Below are 20,134 nucleotides of genomic sequence, written 5' to 3' on the forward strand. Positions count from 1 at the left end.
TTGTAGGTGTGAAGTTTAAGTCCATAGGCAAGGAAAGTGGCACAAGACACTACCTGAAAATTTTATACTAATATATACTATATACCAATGGACTGTTGTCAACAACAATCAATGACAGAAGGGAAAGTTTTAAGATACATACAACAGATTTCTAGAGGCTGTGTGCTAAAAGGAACAAGCCTTGAAGTTTAAGTAGTACTGCTTTTAGTGTTATACTCCAAATTCCAGTGCAGTCAGATTTACCTGTCCATGAAAGAACACCGAAAATTATAGGGAAGGGAAGAAAAGTAGATGAAGCATAGAAGAAACAAAGGGTAAAGTTTTCATATTTTCTTTTTTACAATATTTATTTCAAACTTTGCTTCCTGTTTATTAAAGAGTCAAGTTATCCAAAAAACATTTGATAGTCTTGAACATCTGCAATTTCTACCTTGGTTTAGTAGACTGAGGTTCCCAACAGATAGGATGCCTTCCTTCGACAAAGGACAAAATAAAAGTATTGATTTTATTTTTCTCTATCTAAATACAAACCTAGAGTCCCATGCTTTTGAGAGTGAAATTGAAAAGCTAGTTCTAAAGAAATCCTTTCCCTTATGAAAGGGTACAGAAGTGTAATAAAGCTACAGTAGAAAGTCTGCCACTTGACACAACACATTCAAAAAACATTGCCAACATACAGTGTTTACAGAAAAATCATAAATATATGACAAACAGTTAAACAAGTTCACAGGACAGGCAGCAGATAGAATAGTTTGAACAGATTGAACAGTTTTGCCATCTTTATGTTGCATTTCTGCTAGCGGTCTAATAACGTGGAGAGAGGTTATTAGACCTGTAGAGAGAGATGGACCAGTTTCAGTAATGTGGCTTTACAAATAGGTATTTGAATTACACAACTGATATATTCCCAATTCTAAGCAGGTTAAACTGTCCCGTGAAAGCATTGCTCTTGGAAGTGTAACACTGCTGCAGAAACAACTCCACAGACTAGCACTCCCTGGAAGCTCTGAGCAGCAGACACACAGTGGCAACACAAGGTTGCAACCATCTGTCAAAGCTCTACCTAATGCAATGGGAGACAAAGCTGGAACAGTTGCCCTTTAACCCATTCCAGCTGTGTACTCCTGCCTTTCTCACGGGGCATTTAAAGCATTCTGGTGAGACTGCTCTCTGTTCATTTAACTCTCAACTGAACTGCTTTCTATTAAGAAGCCCCCTTGAACCTGATTCAAGGCTTAACACCTGCAGTGTCACACTAATGCTAGAAATGCCTGGGAGAAAGGCAGGTGGAGCTGGAGAGGGGCCACCACAGGCGCATCTGCCTTGCCACAGAGTCATGGTCTTGGAAGCTAGGAAAGAAAATAAAGAAGCCAGGGCTCAAATCAAACCTGAAGTTAATATTTGGTTCCTGAAATGGAATATTAACATATCATACTGCTGGATCCCAAGTTATATCACTGGATATTTTTATGTATCATTTTATGCTCCTCATTATCATGTGCTTCACAGAAGTCAACAGAAATTGTACAGCTGCGAAAGCAGTAAACTAAAAAAACAAAGAGACATTTTCCTAGAGAGCTGGGCTGGGAAGACTGACAAAGCTGGAGTGCTATCACAGGAAAACTGCAGCCGTCTTCTGTCACTTGTTTGCTGAACACAATTTTCTTCTTTGACTCAGTGGATTAATGCAATATGAAATACTTCAATTTTTAAATGTTAAAGATTATAAAATATTTGTCTATTATACCAACGCAGACCATAAGTAGTGCTGAAGGTAAGCCATCACAAACCAACACCAAAACCAACCAAACAAACGTATACGCAACAGAATCAAAGCTACTTTGACCAAACAGTCTGGGACTCCACCACGTCAAATTGTTATTTCACTGGAACCATGGTGATTTTTACCATGTGTCTCCTTGACCTACATATATGGCTGGGGATCCTAAGAGAGAGGAGATACTGCAAAATTCTCTGCAGTTCTCAATATGTAGTTTTACAGATTCCACTTCATAAAAACAAGTAGAACAAAAGCCAACTGTTAAGATGAACAGCACTTAGGACATTGTTTCACTTTAATTATTCACTAGAGAGAGACATTCAACATTCTGATGTGCACATTAAAACTAAACAGTCTGAATGGTTGTGCAGAAGGATTATAAATGTTACATGAAAGGTGGGGTTTTTTCCAAATGGAGCCTGTCTTCAGCTGAATGCAATAACATTGATAGAAAATCTACAGATAATCTCCTGATTACTAAAATCTTTACTCATAGGATGGTTTAAAGCCCTCCTTATGACATGAAATGCAAAATTAATGCATTCAAACTGAGACACTGCAAGAACCTGATTTTCACTAAGCAGTTTCCCTTCAGAGAGGTTTTGTCCCTTTTTTGAAGAAGTTATTACAGACTTCCAGTTCACAACTTCACATCTTCACATATGAAGAAACAGCAGATCAATGAGGTCTTATAACAAGGCTATTAAGTATTTTGATTTTGATTTTGAAAGAAAATAGACTACAAATTCAATTCAAGATATGCCTTTCTATTCGAGAGACAAAGTATAAGTCATTTTTCACTTATAAGATACACTGTGAGCTCACACACAGAGCCCTTCTGTGAATTAAAAAGACCACATGACTAAATCATGAAACATGGTTTGAAAGTAATTTTATATTTAATCAGAAGATTTAGTTGCCACAAAGAATTTTGTTGCTTTCAACACAAATGAGCTTTAATGTTTGCCCAGCATATGTCAGAATGACTGACAGAAATAATGTTTAACTGATTTTTCCTATTAGGAAATCAAATCTTTAAAGTAATACTAATCAGAAGTAAACTATCAAAAAGTTACTTCTTTGGTGACACATTTTTCAGTGTAAGACATGAAAATGAGCAATTTCTTTGAAAAAAGAAAATGCAAACTGAGAATGTTTGATATTTGCAAAATATTTGCTCCACATTATCACATGCTCTAGAAATACTAAAACTGTGGTTTTGCAATATGTAGAGATCTTATGACAGAAAACATGATCACAGTGTGAATACCAGAGAGGATATGCACAATAAAAACCACACCTCCTACCTGTATGGAATTAAGCTTTATATATGCATATACATAAATAATACATATTTATGCTCAAATAAAAAGATGGAGCACTCCACTAGATACTAAGTGTGCCTATAACTAATTGGATTTTTGCCTAACTTCTCTCATTTCAGCTAGAAACTGTTCTTTTAAAAAAATACTACCTTTTATCAGGAACACTTCTCAAACTTTTCAGTTAGTTAACTTCTTTTAACTACTAAAAGGGAATTGTGTTGATGATGAAGGCTAACAAACAGGACAAATAAATACAGTGGAGTGCACTATCTTGTAGGCATTGTTTCCCAGATTTAAGTCTACTACCCTATTAAGCATTCCAGACCTCAGTGTTGGGATGGGAGAAAAACCAAGGGGCAGAGGGTACAAGCTTTATGGCTGCCAGTTAACTCTCACTACACCTTGCACTTCTCACTACCAAATGCAATCATGGTATGGAAGCTATCTATAGAATAAATTTCTAAATATAGAATACTGCAAATCCTAGGCAGTTTCAAATTGTTTTAATGTCTCTCTGCAGAACTCTCAATTTTAAAAGATGGAAAGCAAGCAATTTTGTCTGGGATGTCCACTTATATCACATATGAAACTGTTGCATCTTCAAAAGTCATCCAAATTTGTTGCTTCAATCAGTATGCCAGTTATTAATTCCACTTCCCAAACCATACTTGATCATGCTGAAGTGATACATCCCAACTTCCACTGTTTAGCGTCTGCCAACATACTCATACCCTCCATGTAGGTATCAATGCATTGGAGAGCACTTATTCTAAAAGTCTGCCTGTTGAAAGGAAGTTTATAGCTCAGGAACCTGGGAGATGAGGTATTGCATCTGAGCCCAGAGGTAAGAGCTGGATCCCTCCCTGACAGCAGCTCACTACTACAGCATAAGCAGAAAGATGGGGCAGCACAGTCCACTAGTTTACTCAGCAGGAGCAACTGCCAATGCACCAGCTCTCCCAGTACCCTGAACCAGCCAGAGGAAAAATAAACAAGTTTGCAATCAGATCCACTATGGTTTCAGTAGTACTTGTATGAATAGTGAAGAACATTTGAATTACAGAGGTTAAGCCACTGCATTTTATTTTACATTTGTATGAACAAGATCACACGTGATCTATCTCTGCATGTCAGCTAGACTGGCTGGATATTGCAACCATTCTCTTCTATTTACGACCTCTGGTCCCCAACTCCCAGCAGTACTGCTGCTAACAGAGCAAGAAAAAAGTAATATGCTGCTCTAACTACACGAGACATGAGTAAACTTTCCTGGGCCTAACCCGCCTAGAAGATAAGCAAGTTGTGGAAACTAATGCACTATGTTTTAGGTGACCAGCAAGGTCACAAATAAAATATGCATTAAAGCACGATATCTAGATTTCACCTAGATCTTATTTTAGCGAAATAAGAGAAGGTTGGAACTAACCCCTTTAAAATGAAGCCAAGAGATGCTACGTTTACAAATCTTAAAGACAAAAGATTGTTCCTACTGCTTAACATCAGGCACTGAAGCTGCTCTGCACTGCTCTAAAAACCTGCTTCTCTCTGCTATTCATAGAAGGAATTTGAAGGTCCTTTGAGTCACAACAACCCATCCCTGAAATTCAGTAAAATGTTGTGCCATGAAGCACACGAAAGGCACCTGCTTCATCTATAGTGATTAACATACTGTGTTTCTTTAAAGTGATACATGTAAGTGCTGTTAGAACTTAATGATTTGATTCCTTTAAACTTTGCATCATTAAGAACATTGCTCCAAGCACGATTAGGTTCCCAAAACAAGTTTCTAATACTAAAAACAACAAGTTGGTATTGCCTCTGAACACCAGCAAAGACAGGGAATAAAGAGACGATGTTTCTCTTATATAGTTAAAGCAAAGATTGAACAGGACACACAAAAAAACTTTGTGTTATCGTTGCCAGGCCAAACTCTCCCACTTGCCAATAACAGGTTTTTACCATCAGCACGGGGTGCCATGACTAACACAGTTCAAATCAGAGTGGAACTCAGGATTAATTACGATGTATAGGCATTAAGAGATGCCAAAAAGATAATTTTGCTCCCTGCTGCATCAAGTGCATGATGATTTAATGTGCAAATGTAACTGGAATATTTCACCTGAACTTATCTGAAAAGCTGACAGCAGTTACTGCTTTTGCCAACACAGCTTCACCATTTAACAGAATTCTTGACAGTCTGATTTCTCCCCACTTATCCCTGACTTAAAAACCCCTAAGGGAAAGATAGTTGAGCAGCCTGTAATGAACTACTCAAATTACTTAGGAGTTAACTGTCTCTAAGTTGAGTTATTAGCAGTCTAATGATACAGCTGCATCTTAAGCAGGATGATACTTCAGCTGCCCCATGACACTCCCTCAATTCAGGTACCAGAAGTCTTCCTTACTCTGCTTCTTCAGGGCACAGCACTTGCACCAAGTCTCATCCTGGCAGAGCAAACCTGTATTTTCGCATCCTTATCTCAGTCAGCCTCCAGACTAGGAAATGCCTGACTACTTCTGTCATGCATGTGTCACAGACAGTAATATAGAGTTGTTCCATGCCAATTAAACTGAAGGACACGCGACAATTGCTTTGAGTGAAATAACTGGACTGCCAGAATATCTTGAAGCAAGAGGAAAAATGTTTATTTTTTCTCCAGCTCTGAAGAGCAAGGAAAGCAAAACCTTGAAGTTGCTGAATAATCCACCTCATGATGAAGTAAAGCTAAATAAGTAGGCACTTAAACTGCACTGTGCTGCATTCAGGGGACTTGGCTTCTCTGGGGAGAAGGGACAGTAATGAAACAGAAGAGCTCCTGACACTCATCAAAAAACAGATCTATACAAAGACAGATCCAGCTTCCCACATTCAAACAGTGTGTCATTTCCTTAGCTGAAACTATCTGATGTCCATGGCAGGGGGAGCACTACTCTGGCAAATATGAGGCAAGGATAATGTGTCTCAGAGGCTTGTTCCAATAAGAATTGAACAGGAAAATACTCCCTACAGAGATGACCACATGGATCTGAAAATGGCACTAAGTTATACAGATCCTTTTACTGACACCTCTGAAGATCTGAAACTAGATATTTTTGCCATCCCCCTCTCAGTCTCAAGTCTAAAGGTTCAAAAACTGTGAAAAGCAGGCACAGAAATGTTCATGCCATTGAAAAACCAAGACAAATCTAGATGATCAGACATGATGTTTTTACAAGTAGTATTCTCAAGTTGAAAGTGCAAAAGAGTCAGGTTAGGCATTCAGGAAAAGTTTTACTACCAGTGAGGTTTGTGCTGGAGAAAGACCGGTGTTTCATATATTTATTACCACATTTTCAAGACATCAGAATACACCTGCCCCTTCTGCAGAAAGCAAATTTAGTAACTTAACCTCCCATGCCATAATCTCTATTTAGTTACAACTGGTTTATAATACTCAGAATGTTTCAAATATATGAGAATAGCATAGCGAGAAATGTATCAAACTGAGAAGCAGAGTGGAGTGTAATATACAATAATGACCAAAAATTAGGTTGTACGTGACCATGTGTTTAGTCTCCATCTCCACACACTCAGAAATTCCATATTATTTACCAACATACTTCTTACACATGGAGAATATTAACTCTGGATTTTTCATAGTAGGATATTTAAACATGTTTCCTGTTATAGAAGGTTCCCACAATATGTGAGAGGGAGAGAGCAGGAAAAAATGAATATAACACACGTGTGAACTAAAAGCCATATTCTTCAGAAGGAGAGGTAGAAAAATAGCTTGGTTTTACCTAAGATACGCTGCAGGGAGAGATGACAGGAGTTCTTTGTCAGCCTTGCCAGCCTGTCAGGACAAGTAGGCAACTTAAACTGTCAGAAGGCACTCAATAGACCTTGTTCCCCTACCACTTGCACACACTAGCATCATCACTACTCAGTCTTTTAAAAAGATCACATTGTCTCAGAAGTGACAAAACTGAAAGAAGTTACAGATACTTCCAAGCACTAAGTTTTCCAGAAATAAAAGGTTGTTAAAGTTCAAAATTAAATTAGTTGTTTGTATCCCAACATCTATGTTCCAATGTACCCAGATGTACTGTTGCACTTCACCTTACTTTCAGGTAATGCCAAATTGAAAATGAGCTCTGATGTAATCATAATTAATAATCAGATTAAGAACTCCTAATTAGTATTTTTAACTCTCCATGCTTTATGCTTAGAATACCTAATTACTTTGGCAAGTTATACAAAGTTGTTACATGAAAGTTTTTCATAACTTCACCCCTTCGGTGCTTCCCTATAAAGATCCTGTGCTCTGTTGGAAAGGCAGCATCACCCACCAGCAAGTTCTGTGGTAAAACATGCCAAGACTTCAGGGTTGTTAGAGAACTAGTTAACAAGCAACAAAAGAAAAACTTCACTTCAAACACTATTCTCAGTGATTGATGAAAGAGGTACCAACATGAGATTTTCAACTTCATCAAACCAACCAGCCTATAAATGTCCGCTACTCCAGGAGTTCAAAAAAGTTGTATCTGCAACCCTTAAAATGGCAACAGAAAAATAACAGTGTAGAATGGGAGAAAGGACTAGAGCAAAGAACAAGGTAAAGGAATGGTCAGGTAGCACTTGGTAAAGCAACTGCCAATTAAGTACTTGAATAAGTACAAGCCTAAATTACAGCTTGTATTGAATATTAAGCAGTCCAAACAAAATCATTATAGAATATCCTGAGTTGGAAAGGAACCACAAGGATCATCGAGTTCAGTTCCTGGCCGTGCACAGGACCGGCCTAAGAATTATACCATGTACCTGAGAGCACTGTCAAGAAGCTCTTGAACTCTGTCAGGCTTGGTGCTGTGACCACTTCCCTGGGGAGCCTGTTCCAGTGCCCAATCACCCTCTGGCTGAAGAAACTTTTCCTAATATCCAATCTTAGTTAAAATACATTGTTCAAGTGAATTACTCACGTGACATTCAACCATGTAAGGCAAAGCTACTCTATTCAACTGCTTCCAAAACACACAAAAAAGCTAAGTTCTTACAATCAAGATCATATTGCTCTATTGTTTAAAAATCGCTGTCTTTCCACATAAAAATGCTATTTACCCCTTAAAGAAATCTACTGTCTTGAATCCTCTCTCCACACCCAAGATTTCTCACTGTTAGTTGCAAGTTAAATAATCTTCACTTACCAATTGTGAACCATCAGCTTCTGCACAGCCAGTAGTGCATTATAACGAACTTGCTGGTCTTCATGATGCATGTGGTTCATTACCAGCTGCTTACCACCAAGTTGTTCAATCACTCTGAAAGAGTAGAGGGGAGCAGTTTTTTTGACATTACTTTGAATTCTGGGTAGCTATCCTATCCAACCACTTTACACTCAAGGCATTAAGAGGTTAAGTTTAAGTTACATATAATATTTATTTCCTAACATACACATCTTATTTCACATGTTACAAATGTAGATTATCTCCTACTACCTACTACTGGGTTTTTTAAATTTTTTTTTTAAGAATTCACAACAACAGAAAGTGTTTGTACTGGACTCCTGTTTGCTTCCCGCTATCTACTTCTATTAACTATAATCAAGGAAATAAACAATCAAGGAAAGAATCCTTTTCAGAGGGGTTTTATCCAGCTCAATATCAGCTTGAAAGGGTCAGCAGGGTACAGTATTATCAATTATTAGGTAGGAGGTAGTGCTGCCCTCTCCTCCACAAATGGATGATAACCAGGTCACTCCATTTTTTGTAAGAATAAAACCCCAATCTAGTCCAGCACAGAAAAATCCTTGTAATCACACCAATACCTATTAAATCACCCACCTGGTACATATAGTACTTTTTGATATTCAAACTGTATTAGAGCCACAGCTACTCCTGCACAAGAGGCAGAACCAGTTGCTAAGGTACCATTTCCAGAAAAATTATGTTTTAGCTTCATCTTTCACTACAAACCTTACCACCATAGTCAGCCATAGCTTTTTCATAGCTATACCAAATCCCCCGTGAAATACACATGAAAGCTTGTGTCGCATTCATGAACACATCATTTCTTCATAAAAACAAAAAATAGAAGGCAACACACTTAAAACCTAAAAAAGTATCACCATCCAGATGACTATGTGCAGCACTTCTATCTGTCATAATAAAAATAATAAAGTTCAGAGAGCATTTGCAAGGAATATTTAAGTTGATTACTCACTGACTTTCATATGGTTTTCTACATAAGTTCTCTCACAGATCACTTAGTATTTAAACATACTATCCTGTGAAGAGGCTATCACTTGCATTAGTCTTAACCTGATGCTGTCCTGCCATTTTAAGCTTGCATGAGCTACCTGAGTTCAGCACAGCTCTTTTCATGGCCAAATTAATGTACTGCTCCTGCACATCATCATGGCTGGGCTTCACGAAAGAAGATTTGGGGAGGGCTCTACCCACGTTTGTTACAAGCGCGTTGGTGGTTAAAAAGGCCAATATGAGATAGCCATGTCTGCTTGCAAAAGGCACAGCAGAAAGACTCCTTAGGTGGTATATTCTGCAAGGCACGATTCATTCTGTGTTGTCTTTTCTCCTCAAGGGTGATCCTGCTGCTTTCTCAAAAGCATCAGCAGCGTTATAGATGGTGTGTCTCCAGACCTCCTGATTGGAGGCCAGAGTAGACCAGTTATGTTGATCAATATGGCCAAGGCTGAGATGTTGTTTCAGGGAGTCCTTGTATCTTTTCTTCGAGGCTCCTCTCTTGCAGCAGCCAGTGGCAAGTTCACCATAGAGCATGTGTTGGGCAGGGCAAGACGTGCCCTGCCCAACACATCTGTGTTCTCAGTAACATGGCCTCAATACTTGTGATTGCTGCTTGCTCTAGTACAGATGTATTGGTCACATAATCTGACCAGTGGATGTTTAGGACTGAATGGAGACAGCATTGATGGAAGCATTCTAGGAGATGCAGGTGGTGGCGGTAGATGACCCATGATCCAGATCCATATAAGAGAGTAGACAGCACTATGGCTCTGTAAACACTGATCTTTGTACTTTTCTTCACGTGTTTATTATGCCATACTCTTTTGTGGAGTTTTCCGAAAGCTCTGTATGCCTTTGCCAACCTGCTGTCTATCTCCTCGTCAGTCTTACCATCCAAGGAGATGAGGTTGCCTAGGTAATTAAACTGCTGGACTCATTTGAGTTCTGATTGGCCAATGGTGATGTGGGAATGATGGGGGACTTCCTGAGGTGCAGGTTGATGGAGAATCTCTGTCTTCTTTAAACTGACTTCCAGCCCAAAGAGCTCAGCAGCATCTGCAAAGCAGGATGTTAAACGCTGCAGAGCTGCTTCTGTGTGGGCAACAAGGGCGGCATCACCAGCATAAAGCAGCTCCCAGACAAGATGGTTTAAGGTTTAGTGTGGGCCTTCAGTCACCTTAGGTTGAAAAGGCTTCCATCAGTACGATATCAAATGTAGATACCATCCTGATCCTCGAGGTCTGCCGTGGCCCACAACAAAATGTATTTTTGTAAACTGCAGAACGGGTATGAAGACACAGGATGGAGATGAAAAAAGAGTATCCAATTCTGTTTTATAACTCAGCCAAATCCATCCTTAAGATCATAGGGAATATTATTTCCTAACAATATTAAAACATTTAAGTATGTTTCATAAAGCAGGAATGCATTCAGAAAAGTGCAATTGTTTTAAGCTGGAGAATCCTTGCCAAGAATTCAAGGACTTATTAGTAATGTAACATTCAAAAAACCTTTATGCGTGCCTTAGGCTGCTTCACATTTTTACTGAGTTAAATATAAAACCACCTCACACAAAGACAAGACTATGAAACATAAACAAGCATTTTTCTTTATTATAGGACTGACTTAAACCACTGGATTTTCAGGAACTGAAAGGATTTAAAAAAGGCATTAAACTCAAAAGCTTCCTTATGCTAGGAGAGTGCAAGAACCAAAATGAAAAGTTAAAAGCCTATAATCACAAATGCTAATAGGCTCTTTCAGATGACAATACATCACTGAAATTATGGCTGACAATATGAAGAGTTGAAGAACAGCATTATCATACTTGCATAATGCCGCTTACTGGTACAAATCTCTTCCCAGACATCAGTTTTTGACCCAAAGGTCTAAACTGTGAGGAACATTCACGTGAATCCTGTTCCTTCAAGTTCCAAACATTCCCAAAACACTACATTTAATTCTGTTTCCCCTCCCCTCAACTCCTGCTTACTTTACAGCAGTAAACAGAGCCCAGAGGAACAGTTACCGTATGTGCACCATCTTCTGCAGGGAATGTTTCCTGTAATACCAGGGCACTAAGCCAAAACAGTGGCATTTCAAAAAAAGTGTCTGGATGCTGATCCAGATTTTAACATGACCCATTTAAACAGAGAAAGAGGAAATGGAAGGTAAAGACAAATGAGAACAAGTTAGACTGCTATAGCAGAAAAAAAATATAAAATCCACACTACATATCTAAAAGCAGATCAAGGTGAAAAAGGGAAAGCGAGTTGTTTCTGAACTGTGAGCTAAGGAAGGGAATGATTCTAGTTGTCCATCTCTTGTACATGTAAAACACACAGACCATGTTCATGGCATTCAAGAGATTGAAAGTGCTGACAGCACATAGCAATAACCCTTGGGCCACATAGAAGCTGTGCTGGAAGCCTGCATTTATTTTCAGTGACAGGAAACACCAGTGCCATACTTTATTTCTGCTGTTACATTGTCAGAAAACGCATCTTGGTGAGCCTCATTAGAAGCCCACAGCGCTATTGTCTTGACAACTTGGTCCACAATGTGTAATTTTAAAGGCAATTTAAGATTATTTAAGATGACAGCACTGGAGAACAACCAAGCAAAAACATAAGTGTTTAGTTTAACAAATATTTTCTTCTGTCAGACAAAGGGAAAGGTTAGTCAGAACTGTAACTCAAGGTCTCTACTGTGTGCAACAGGTAAAGTCAAGAAGTTTTAGGTTCCAATTCTTCTCTGCAACCTTCAAAGGCTATAGGACGATCCAGTTAAGAATAAACACTTAAAGGAAACAAAAGTATAAGACATCTGAATTCTTCTACTCTTCTAAACCAAGGAACAGTATCCACTTTCAAAGTGAGTCATGCAATGGGAGTGTGAAATACCATTCAAGCGTGGGAACAGTAAATGACTATATATCAAAAAACATCATGGTAAGAAATGGACTATTATGCTGGAACTGATACATAAGGTATTTTAAGCTTTTAGTTAGTTTCAAAATTGCTGAAGTCATACTTGGTAAGAATATGCCAGATTACAAACAAAATTCTTTAAAAGAAAGAGATTGAGGCATTTTAGTTTGTTCATTGGAACAGAAAGCTAAATAAGCCAAGTCTGTAAGCAGAAAGCAGCTAAAGTATTAGAATTTGAGATGTCAATGTGGGTTAGAACAGTATCTAGCACTTCTTATTTGCTGATGACCACTCCTTTGAAGGTCAACGCACTTCTGAATAGGTTTAACAGCCTGGGAGTTGAGCGGAGCTGTGGTCCCAACAGCAATACACTTTTCCAGCTACAGACAGAGAGACACAAGTCCTGTTTATCCACTCTTCTGACTTCATAGCTTTGGTCCAGCAACTGCACGGCCATACTAGCCCAAATGTTATGGCACATTCAGGTAGATGCATGCAAGTTCTTTTAAAGATTATGGCAAATGCATAACAAAATGGTTTCAAAGAGTCACTCAAAGCAAGAGCAACCAGTAATAGTCCTTCAGCTTTGCCACTTGCAGGCAATACTATTACTTTCCATGTTATTAGAGGATATCTTGCCTCTTCTCCAAATACCAGTTGCCCATCTGGTATGGATGTATGGATGGAGTTGTCCATCTCCATCTCTATTGGAAGGCACAAGAGCTAATTAACAAATACACAGCACTGCTCAGTACAAGTGGTTCACAATGAACACCTCTGACCTTTCTTAGTGGACCTAGAAAACATTTAATTTCTTCCAATAATCTAAAAATATCTTCAGTTGAAGTTGCTTACAAGATTACAAGAGCTGTGAGTCTTTCTAGAGCGAACAAATCTTTCTAGTATACATATGGCATGAAGTTTTAGTCTGTTGTCCGTGATTCTACTCCTGTCAAGTAGTCTGCCCAAGAAACGTTCATGAAATTCCCAGCAAGGCTAGAAGGCCCTTCTCATCTTCCCTACTGTGCTCAATATCCCTACCAACGGGATATTCCATACCATATGGCATCACACTCAGCACATAAAGCTGGGGGAAGGAGGAGGAAGGGGGGGAGCATTCAAAGCGATGCTGTTTGCCTTTCCAAATACCCATTATGCTTGATAGAGCCTAGCTTTCCTCATGATGGCTGAACACATGCTGGCCCATGGGAAGCAGTGAATTAAATCTTTGTTTTCCTCTACCTATTAAATTGTCTTTATCTCAACCCACAAGTTTTCTCACTTCTACTCTTCTGTTTCTCTCCCCGATCCTGCTGTGGGAAGTGAGCAAGTGGCTGTATGGGCCCAAGTTGCCAGCTGGGGTTAAACAAGACACCCATTAAACACAAGGCAGAAATCAGAAACAGATCACTTCTTTGCTACAAGAATTAAGTCACCTGTCCTTCTGTGTGACTGATGAGACAGATTCCTGCAAAAACCAAAGGTTCCCTTCTGCTTCAGTGGTCTCTACCTGAGAGGGGCCATTATACATCACAGGTTTTTAAAACTAAACAAAATAGTATTTCTGTAGAAATTCAGGTTTACAATAAACATTTTCACTGAAATGTGTATTTGTGTAGTTAAAAGAAAACACGCTAAATTAGAAGAGTGACAATTAGAAGATGTGCTAACATCACTGAAATTACATTAGCAATTGTTTGTAAAAAAAAAAATCTCAGTAGTCTTACGTCACAAAACAGTCTTAATCATCGTTGGAATAGTCCACCCCTACTGTAAGTCCAATAATTACAGTCCAATAGTCATAACAGAGGGCAAAAATTATATGTTGATTAAATTCTCGGTAGCTCTTCCAATTTCTTCTGGTGTCTGTCTTCTGCTTAGTCTAAACAACATATTCAATACTTCTTTAAACACTGGTTCCCCTCACTGTTAAGAGACACTGATATATATTAAGTCAAAGATTCAGCTTGCATTTTCTAATTCAATCTAGTTTGTGCTTTCTCACCTTCCCAGTGAAATAAACTCAAGTATAACCTGCAATCCCTTTGAAGAATATTTTAATATAAATAAGCAAAACAAGCCACAGGCAAAGTACATACTCCAGGTAGTCTCTTGAATAATTTTTCTTACCGTTTTCCCCGGGGATAGTGTCGTACATATTCTCCCACATCATGAGCAGCTACAGCCAGCACTTGTGGATCATCAGAAACCTCCAGAAGTTTTGTCAGGATTCTAGGAAAGGATTTGAAACAATCAAGTCCTTGGTTTTGGGTTGGTTTTTATTTTTTTGTTTTGTTTTGGGTTTTCTTTGTTGTTGTTTTATTTTTAAATCAGTGATAACTTAAAATAACAAAGCCCATAACCATAAAAATGCTTTACAAATCACCCAAACAGCAAAGCTAAAATAGAATTTTTTCTCAACATGCAGCTGCACTTAAAGCAACTGAGATTCTGCCCTTATTAACAGCATTATTAAAAGTCAGTTTAGTGAGCCACATCCACAAATACCTATAATCAAGGTTTACAAAATCTCTCCTTTTTTAATACATTGGCTTAAAGACCAGCAGTTCTGAGTTCAAGATAAATTGAACTAAAAAGCACTTCTGTCCTAACTCAGAGATTGAGATGAGAAAAGCTATATATTTGTCTAGGACTCCAGTGCCATAGATTAGTTATTTTCTTAGCATGCACAGAAATCCAGAGCTGTAGGAAACAGAAAAATCACTTCTCAACTCTTAATATTGTCTGCATTTTGGAATTAAGTAACTAAATCACCTTTAGTGGAAAACAGCTACCAGTAACACCGTCCGCTAGCCAAGTAATGAGGAGGGGGAAAAATTATACAAATTATGAAGGTTAGGCACTAAAAAATTGAAAAGGTTAAACACACAGATCACTGGAAAATTAGATTACTGTATGCTTAGTGAGATGAGAAACGTGTTCTAATCACAGAAAGTTAGTAGCAAGTTGAAATAGGTGGGTTAAAGAACATTCTGCTAAAATTAAATTACTACAGCCACTGCCTCCCAAGAGGCCAGCAAGTGACAGATGAAGCACTTTTTAAATGAAAAAAACCTCTTAATTTGGACAAGAAGTAGAAGCAGAAACTTGAACCATAACACTAATCATAAGATACTAAAGATCCATACAACATTGCTGAACAAAATACAAGTCTGGCATCAAAGTAGGTAATAATGGTGGAAGGTATGAAAAAAATAAGTTTAACAGTAGCATAAATATTTTAGATTTAGAAAACTAATAAGTACACAGATCAGGAAAACAGAATTATGAGGCCTCAAGCAAATAAGTATTGTCTGTCAAACACCTTACGATGCAAAAAAAAGTCCTGAGGTGCACACATGTCCCCATCACATTGTGGGGGAGGGTGGGCGGGTTTTTTTGTGGGTTTTGTTGTTGTGGTGGTGGTTTGGTGGGTTTTTTTGGGTAGTGTTAAAAAAACTATTGAAGATCACTGTCTTCATAGCAGCACAAGACCATAAAATTTACCTAACAGTCCTAGAACTAGGAGAGATTAATACAGCAAAACATTGTGACCACTACAGGAAATATTAAGCCTCAACATCAACCTGCTGCAGTTGTCACCATCTAAAATTTTCAATTCCATAATTTGACATATTTAGCAATATGCCTGCAGGGAGGAACTTATCAGACTTGTTTCAGTGAGGTCTCAGGGCAGATTGAAATGCATATAAAGCTCAGGGTCAGCTTGCTCTTGCCCGGCCTTTGAACATCTCATATGCTCCACATCTCATATGCTCCACTCGACCTCCTGATTTCTGTTAAGACTGGCACTTATTAGCAAACCCTGAACTGAAAGAACACCACATAGTATCAGTTAATGACACTGCAGTTAAACAACTAAGAGCTCTTACAAGCTACTTAAGACCTAGACATCTTTTCAGTACATAATTTCCTAAGTCCGCAAATCAGTCCTTGACTCCAAAAGAAAACATGAGTTTCCACTTCGCTTTGTCTAACAACCTATGCACTCCAAACACAGTCCCAAGACAAAATGGACAGACCGGAATGTAATGCAGCAAGTCAGATTTTCCATGGAACACTACCACAACTTTCAGCCCCAAAATATTCAAGGTGGGAGTTCATTACTCGGACCAACATCACCACACAACCCCTAAGGTATATTAAAAACATTTTTATTTACATCACTTAGCATAGCTGTCTTTCAAACGAAAGCATGAAAAGAGTCAATGGTACAAATCTGCACACAAGTTAACCCAGAGATATTCCCTCTATTTGAGCAGTAAAAGCAAATAAACAATTCTGCTTTTGAAGAAAACTAACCATACATGAGTAAGGACCACATATTCTAAAATATGTATGATGTTCTGACTTGCTTTCATTCTAGACATTACTTCATCTTGAAATGTAAAACCTGTATTAGATACAGGTTCAGTTAAACACAAAAAATATTACAGAACTATGTGATTCAAGACTTGAAAACTTACTTGAGTAGTTCATAATTCTTCTCATTTAGTCTTACAGCATTCTCCCGCCAAAACTTCTCAGACTTGTGCACAGGACTCCACTCCAGTCTTCCTGACTTGAGCTCAGAACTGTATTCATCAAAGGAGCTGCGACACAAGATGTAAATGATATACTGGCTAAGCTTGTATGAACAGCCTGAATCGCATGCCCAAGCCTGATCCTAACAAAGCTGGAGCACAAATTGCTATGACGCATTTAGAAGTTGGTGATCTGCAGAGCATGAGAACAGTTCCGTCTCAACATTTTGTAAAATAAGGAAGTGCCTGAAAGGCAAGATGAAAAATTTGTTTTCAAACATGCCTCTCTATCCACCCCAGAACACTATTCCTAAAGAAAAAGAAAAAAAAAAAAAAGGAAAAATCCAAGCCACAAGAATGTGACATTTTGGAATTTAATTAGCTATTTTGCCAGTTTTTTAGGCTTTAAACTTCCTCAGCCAAGGATCCCAGTCTTCATTTTCCATCCAATTAAACCTTTGACATGAACTACAATATGCACTTCAATGTAGGCACAAGAGCAAGAACTAGGTAAGCACTAGATCATACATCTAAATGAAGATTTATGTTCTATTCAGCCTCTACTCCCTTACAACAGAAAACTATTATATACAACCAGCATCTCTGTATGCTCTACCTTACCAACTAGTATTTACATATCATAATTCTGTAGATTATTTAGCCTTACAAAGGAAAAAAGTTTTACCAAAGCCCGTGCAATTGCCTTTTTTTTTTTAAAGTTCACAATGCAAAGCATACCTAAGGTCCTGCACGCTCTCGCCGAGCTTGTCCAGTAGAAATTTGATATCTTCACTTATGTCTTCATCATCATATTTCTGCTGATCCAAATTCTCCAGCTGCTTTAAAACCTTACACTGAATCATGGCAAGGGCATATTCTTGGCGAGTTTCTCTCTCAGTAGATTTCTCTAACAAATTCTGGAGAAGTAAAGATGTATTTATTTTGGGGTTTTTTAAAAAAGACTACCTTGAAAAAAAGTGGTATTTTTAACAAATTCTTATTGGCATTTTTTAATTTAGTAAGTGACAGAACTGACCACTTCCTGAAATAATCTCTCTCTTCAATATTAGAAAGTATTAATTCACTTTTTTTTTTAACATTTTCCACATCAAATCAGGGTGACTACAAAGACTATTCAAAGAAAAAAGAGCAGGTTTATATTCCAAATACCAGAATCTCTGCCATAAATACCTTATTTTATCTTGAATTATCATTTTAGCTTTCTGTGCAGCAACAGCACAAAGCAAAAAAGGCTTAAAAAAAACCCCAAAAAACAACCTGAAGTCATGTTTCCAACTGAAGGGTTACCATCTGGATTAAAGCAGCTCCTTTCAAACTTGGGAATATTCCAAATAGACATTTTTATTCAAATAGAAGCATGTTGGTAAGACTGGAATTACAAGCACAGTATGTAACAGTCAAGTTCCAATGTCATTTATTCATTACATTTCTACTCCATTTAATCAGTTTCCAATTACGTTGTTGAATCAGAGTTGGCCACCTGCACTTTTTGATAAAGTTGAAAACATGAATCTCATATAAAGATGAAGTCCTTAACAAACAAAACATGTGTTCCTATAAATAAGAAAACATCTACCAGAAATAAGCAATGAAACTACATAGAAGGAATTTGACTGCATCACTCTCATGTCACAGAACTATTACATATAAGGTTTCTTAGATATCAGACATCCTATTAGTTAGTAAGACAGAACACTGTAAATCAATGTTAAAACTTGCAAACTAAAAGTAAGTTATATTACTGCTTTTAATGGTCACATACAATTAGTTTTAACGTTCAAAAAAAAACCCCACCCCTGTTTCTACTTCAGTAAGAGAAGTGAAAGGTAATTCAGAGGAAGTAAAGTAAAATTACATAAAAGTGCTAACTACTTAAAAGACAATTCAAGTTCAAGGAGAAGGTAGACAAAGTTTCCAAAGAACTCCTAGTTAAGAGAACTGCAGGTAGATGTGAAAGCTACTCCAAATATTATTATCCACCTCATACAATAGTGAGATATTCAAGTTTTACATAGTGAAATTGAAAGGATATGATAACAAATTACAAACGTGAACAGGTGACTAAATAGAATGGATCAGTAAACCATTCAGGGATGAAAAACAAAATCTTAAGGTACAAAATTAGTTACAGGTAGGAAACAGATATAAAAGACAATAAAAGTATGAAAAATGAGGGGAAAAAAATTACAGGTAAAGAAAGCAATTGAAAGAGACACAAGTACCCAATACCTATTGCTTCATAGAAAGAATTATTACACTAAGGTTATATACTTGAGGCAATTTGCAAAGAGGTGAAATATGTCAAATTAGGAGAAATCAAGTAGTAGAGAAGACATACAAGTTGTCAAGACTCATGGTACACCTTCAGTAAGGCACAGGTAGATTTGGGGAATCATCAAGCCTAGTCTTTTATGCAATTCACCCTTTTTTTTTCCCCCCATGCCCCATAAACTGATACTGTAGCATCTCACATGGGAAAAGGGCTATTTTGTCTATTCTACCAATTTTAATCTTGCTTCAGAACTCTGATGTCTAATTTCTCATCTATTATTTTCCTGGCTGCCAGTTTACAACTCATTTTCATGCCAACACGAGTCTTTAATGTTGGTGAAAGGAAACAGCTAAATAACATTCCCCAAAGCCTGTAACAGAACCACCTTAATTCTTTCTTAGCCTTTATTTATTAAAAACAAAAACCAAACTTGGCTTCATTTTTTTCTCCTCTTGCAAAACACATTAAATCTAAGAGCTAGCTGCTATTTGTCCTACTTTTTATGACTTTAAAATTGGAAGAAGCTGGATATAAACTGCTGACCCCCTCAACAACTTTTTTTTTATTTTATTTTTTTTCCAATCCATCTTGCTATATGGCCCTGCTTAATCCTGACATTGAGATCCTAAAGAACACTACAACAGAGGTCTACATATTAAGAAAAGTCCCCACTGAGTCCTCACACCACTGTACTCCTTCAACCTGAAAAATGGCATATTCTTACAATCTGCCTTATCCAGACATTTTTCAGTGGTAGATGTTTTCAGATAAAAAGACCATTTAAGACACAGAGTAAGGACCTTCACACACCTTATTATTTCTAATCAGCCAGTCAGCAAACAACAATTCCCCTCTCCTCATCCTAATTTGCTTAAACTGCTTACTATTAGAACAAACACAATCAACACCGAGGAAAACAAAAAGTTTACAAGATCATCCTGTTTTAAAACAGAATTTCGAGTTGTTATAGCATTCCTGTATTACTCACAAAGACACTTGACAAGCATGCACATAAAATA

The 20,134-nt window shown here is 37.7% G+C and overlaps 1 protein-coding gene across 2 annotated transcripts in view; it reads right to left on the reverse strand.

The window, feature by feature from the left end:
* ATP6V1H (ATPase H+ transporting V1 subunit H) overlaps positions 1 to 20,134 on the reverse strand; it is a 47,127-nt gene that overhangs the window by 2,328 nt on the left and 24,665 nt on the right. For both annotated transcript variants that reach the window (XM_027638677.1, XM_027638678.1), the window contains exons 10-13: positions 17,561 to 17,739; positions 16,766 to 16,891; positions 14,409 to 14,510; positions 8,293 to 8,406 (exon numbers count right to left, since the gene is read on the reverse strand). In XM_027638677.1, the coding sequence (XP_027494478.1) occupies positions 8,293 to 8,406; positions 14,409 to 14,510; positions 16,766 to 16,891; positions 17,561 to 17,739 (521 nt within the window). The remainder of the gene's footprint in view (positions 1 to 8,292; positions 8,407 to 14,408; positions 14,511 to 16,765; positions 16,892 to 17,560; positions 17,740 to 20,134) is intronic.

The sequence above is a fragment of the Corapipo altera genome, unplaced genomic scaffold (assembly GCF_003945725.1).
Source record: "Corapipo altera isolate COAL_440 unplaced genomic scaffold, ASM394572v1 49, whole genome shotgun sequence".
In the NCBI taxonomy this organism is placed as follows: domain Eukaryota; kingdom Metazoa; phylum Chordata; class Aves; order Passeriformes; family Pipridae; genus Corapipo; species Corapipo altera.